General features: G+C 36.5%; 1 protein-coding gene across 1 annotated transcript; it reads left to right on the forward strand.

The window, feature by feature from the left end:
• The first annotated feature begins 980 nt into the window (after positions 1-980).
• Positions 981-2,258, forward strand: LOC126260778 (probable ATP-dependent RNA helicase ddx42). Its single transcript, XM_049958114.1, has 2 exons — positions 981-1,065; positions 1,549-2,258. The coding sequence occupies exons 1-2, from the start codon at positions 981-983 to the stop codon at positions 2,256-2,258; spliced, it is 795 nt and encodes a 264-aa protein (XP_049814071.1).
• Positions 2,259-2,891: the final 633 nt, after the last annotated feature.

A 2,891-nucleotide genomic window follows, 5' to 3' on the forward strand; every position in this document is an offset into this window, starting at 1 on the left:
AGGATGTTCAAGACATAATTTTACCGGATCGATTAAGACAACAACCCCTATATTTAAACAGATATACAGGCGAATGGAGAGAGAGTACTACGCGACAAAACGTGACATTGACAACGTCAACTTCAGAACCAGACATCAATCAGACACGAAAAAATGACGAAACAGAGACACAGGACTCTGACATGTTCAACCAGATTCTGAAGTTACTTGGTGACCAAAACAGAAAATTTGACACTTTAGACAAAAGATTTGACGCTTTAGACGACAATTTAAAACGTGACATTGGGAAATTTGACACTAAATTCGATGAACTGACACGGGACATAAAACAAAATTTTGAAAAACAATCGAGACAAATTGCCGACTTGACAGAAACCACCAGTAGTCTTGGAAGGAAATTTACTGACTTATCAGACAAGGTTACGAGACAAGAAAGGGTATTTGTGGAATTCAGTGGCGAGACAAAAACTGACTTACAACGATGTAATGAGAAATTGTTAACAGTAGTTTTTGAACAACAGAAAACCAGTACCCAAGTTGACGAATTACGACAGTCACACAATTCCGTAAAAACAAACCAAGAACACTTAGACCTGACGATTACAGACCTTTCAGACAGATTAAATGATGTAACATTGGAGCAGAAATCCTTACAGGAAAAGTTAGAAAAGCTTGAAGACAGAGCAGATGTAGCATCTTTAAAGAATGACACAACTCTAGCAGAAAAACTTGTACATGAATGCAAATTATGTGATGATTATTTAGATGAGAAGTTTGAGACAATGACACAGATCATTTTACATAAGACAAAGGAACAAGTAAAGGGAGAAACAGATAATATTCAGAAAGAGGTACGAAAACTTAAATAAAATGTAATACCAGGTTCGTCAGTGATACCAAAACCCATAACAGGCAACCAAAACATAAATGAGAATCATAATAATGCTAGACCCAGCACACAGCCGAAAATAGAATTATCAATGAGTGATACAAATCTCAATGAACCATTTTCAATGCTACCACAAGATCAAAATTACTATCAGACATCACCACATACTATGCACAGTTTGACACAAAATGCAGGACCCATAATACCATCGGGAGTAGCTGATGAAACATTAGTACGACATGGATACTTTCAGACATTTTCATGTGAAGAGAAAGACAAAGTGCATCCGATTGTTTTCATCCGCTCTTTTGATGGTATTTTCCCGAGACATTGGTTAGAAGCCGACAAAATTCGATATGTTACAAATTTGTTACGTGGAAGAGCAGCTAAGTGGGGAGCAGCAATTAAAAGACGATGTTTAACATTTGAACAGTTTGAACAAGCATTTCTTGAGGAATTCTGGTCGATTACAGAACAGCAAAGTTTAAAACGAGAAGTATACAATCCAGAAATTTACAAGCCGAAGAAAGAGACTTTACGACAATACTTTGAACGCTACCCAGACAAAACATTATATCGGACAAAACCAGCAGATTTACCAGACGTAATTAGAACACTTAAAAGCCACTTACCATTTCCTTACCGTGATAAATTAATAGGAGTGTCCGAGGACAACATAAAGAATTTTTTTAGTTACGTTGATGAGATAGATGTTGTTTACAGAGATGAGATCAGGATTTTCAATCAATTGTATCCGATCCATCCAAGCAATTCGCGTACGTACAACAGAAATGACAGAGGCTATAGGAATCCGCCTCCGACACCACAACAAAACACTCAAAGAAACAATTCGCACTACACTGGGGCAAATCCATTCAATATTAGGAGAAACAACTCACAGCATTGGCAAGGAAACAGTAATTATTACTATAATGGTTATCCGAACAGTAATTACAATCAGAACAATAACAGTTATATTCAAAATAACAACAACAGAAGAACGAACCGAAATTATAGAGATCAAAGAAGAGACGATAACAGGTACCATCCAGGATATTTTCAGAGAAACAACATCCAACAACATCCAAACATGTATTGCAGGAATAACAGTAATGACAATATCAGTTACAGTCATGGGCGAAATAATGTATGGGGAAATCACAATGGACAACCGCCACGACACATGCAATACAGCAACCCTCAATTTGTACCTAACGGAACTCCCAATGCGACGAGGGGTAATGTCAACAACCAAACAGCTGATACATGGGTGACGCGTGACAGAAACGTAAATATTATTGAGTTGGGCAATGAACCCAACCTGCAGCAACAACCGAATTTGCCGGAAAACGAACGACGACCGAGCTAAGCGCTCGAGTTACGGTCAATAGGGAGCAGAGCGCAACGGAACCGACGATTTGTTTTCTCCGATATGATGACAGTAAGAAAATAGAAAAAGAATTATATCAGGATGTAGATTTTAATAGTACCAGTAAAACAAAGAAGATTATTCAGGCTATAATACGAGTTATGATTGGTAGTTATGAAGTGGAAGTAATGTTAGATACAGGAGCAGCAGCAAGTGTCATTTCAATGTCCTTATATAATGAACTCAAACAAATAATGAACATACAAACATTGCCAGTACAGAATTGTCACATTATAAGTGCCACCGGTAACAAATCAAAGAATGTGAAATTTCAAGTGCTAATTAACTTCACATTTTAAAATATACCACTCAATTACAGTTTTCTGGTAGTAGACAAATTAGTTATGCACTGCATATTAGGAATTGACTTTTTGAATGAATATCAAGCAATCATAGATTTAGGAAAAGGGAAATGTCATTTAACCATAAACCAACAACAACTGACAATAGAGTTAACACAGGGTAAAAACTTAAACAGTAAACAAGGTAAATTTGAACAGTTACATTTTGTGTATCCACCAGCAACAAACATATGTGATTTAACTTTTAATGAATATATATCTCAGGGAATTA

This window comes from Schistocerca nitens, chromosome 5 (genome assembly GCF_023898315.1).
Source record: "Schistocerca nitens isolate TAMUIC-IGC-003100 chromosome 5, iqSchNite1.1, whole genome shotgun sequence".
In the NCBI taxonomy this organism is placed as follows: Eukaryota; Metazoa; Arthropoda; class Insecta; order Orthoptera; family Acrididae; genus Schistocerca; species Schistocerca nitens.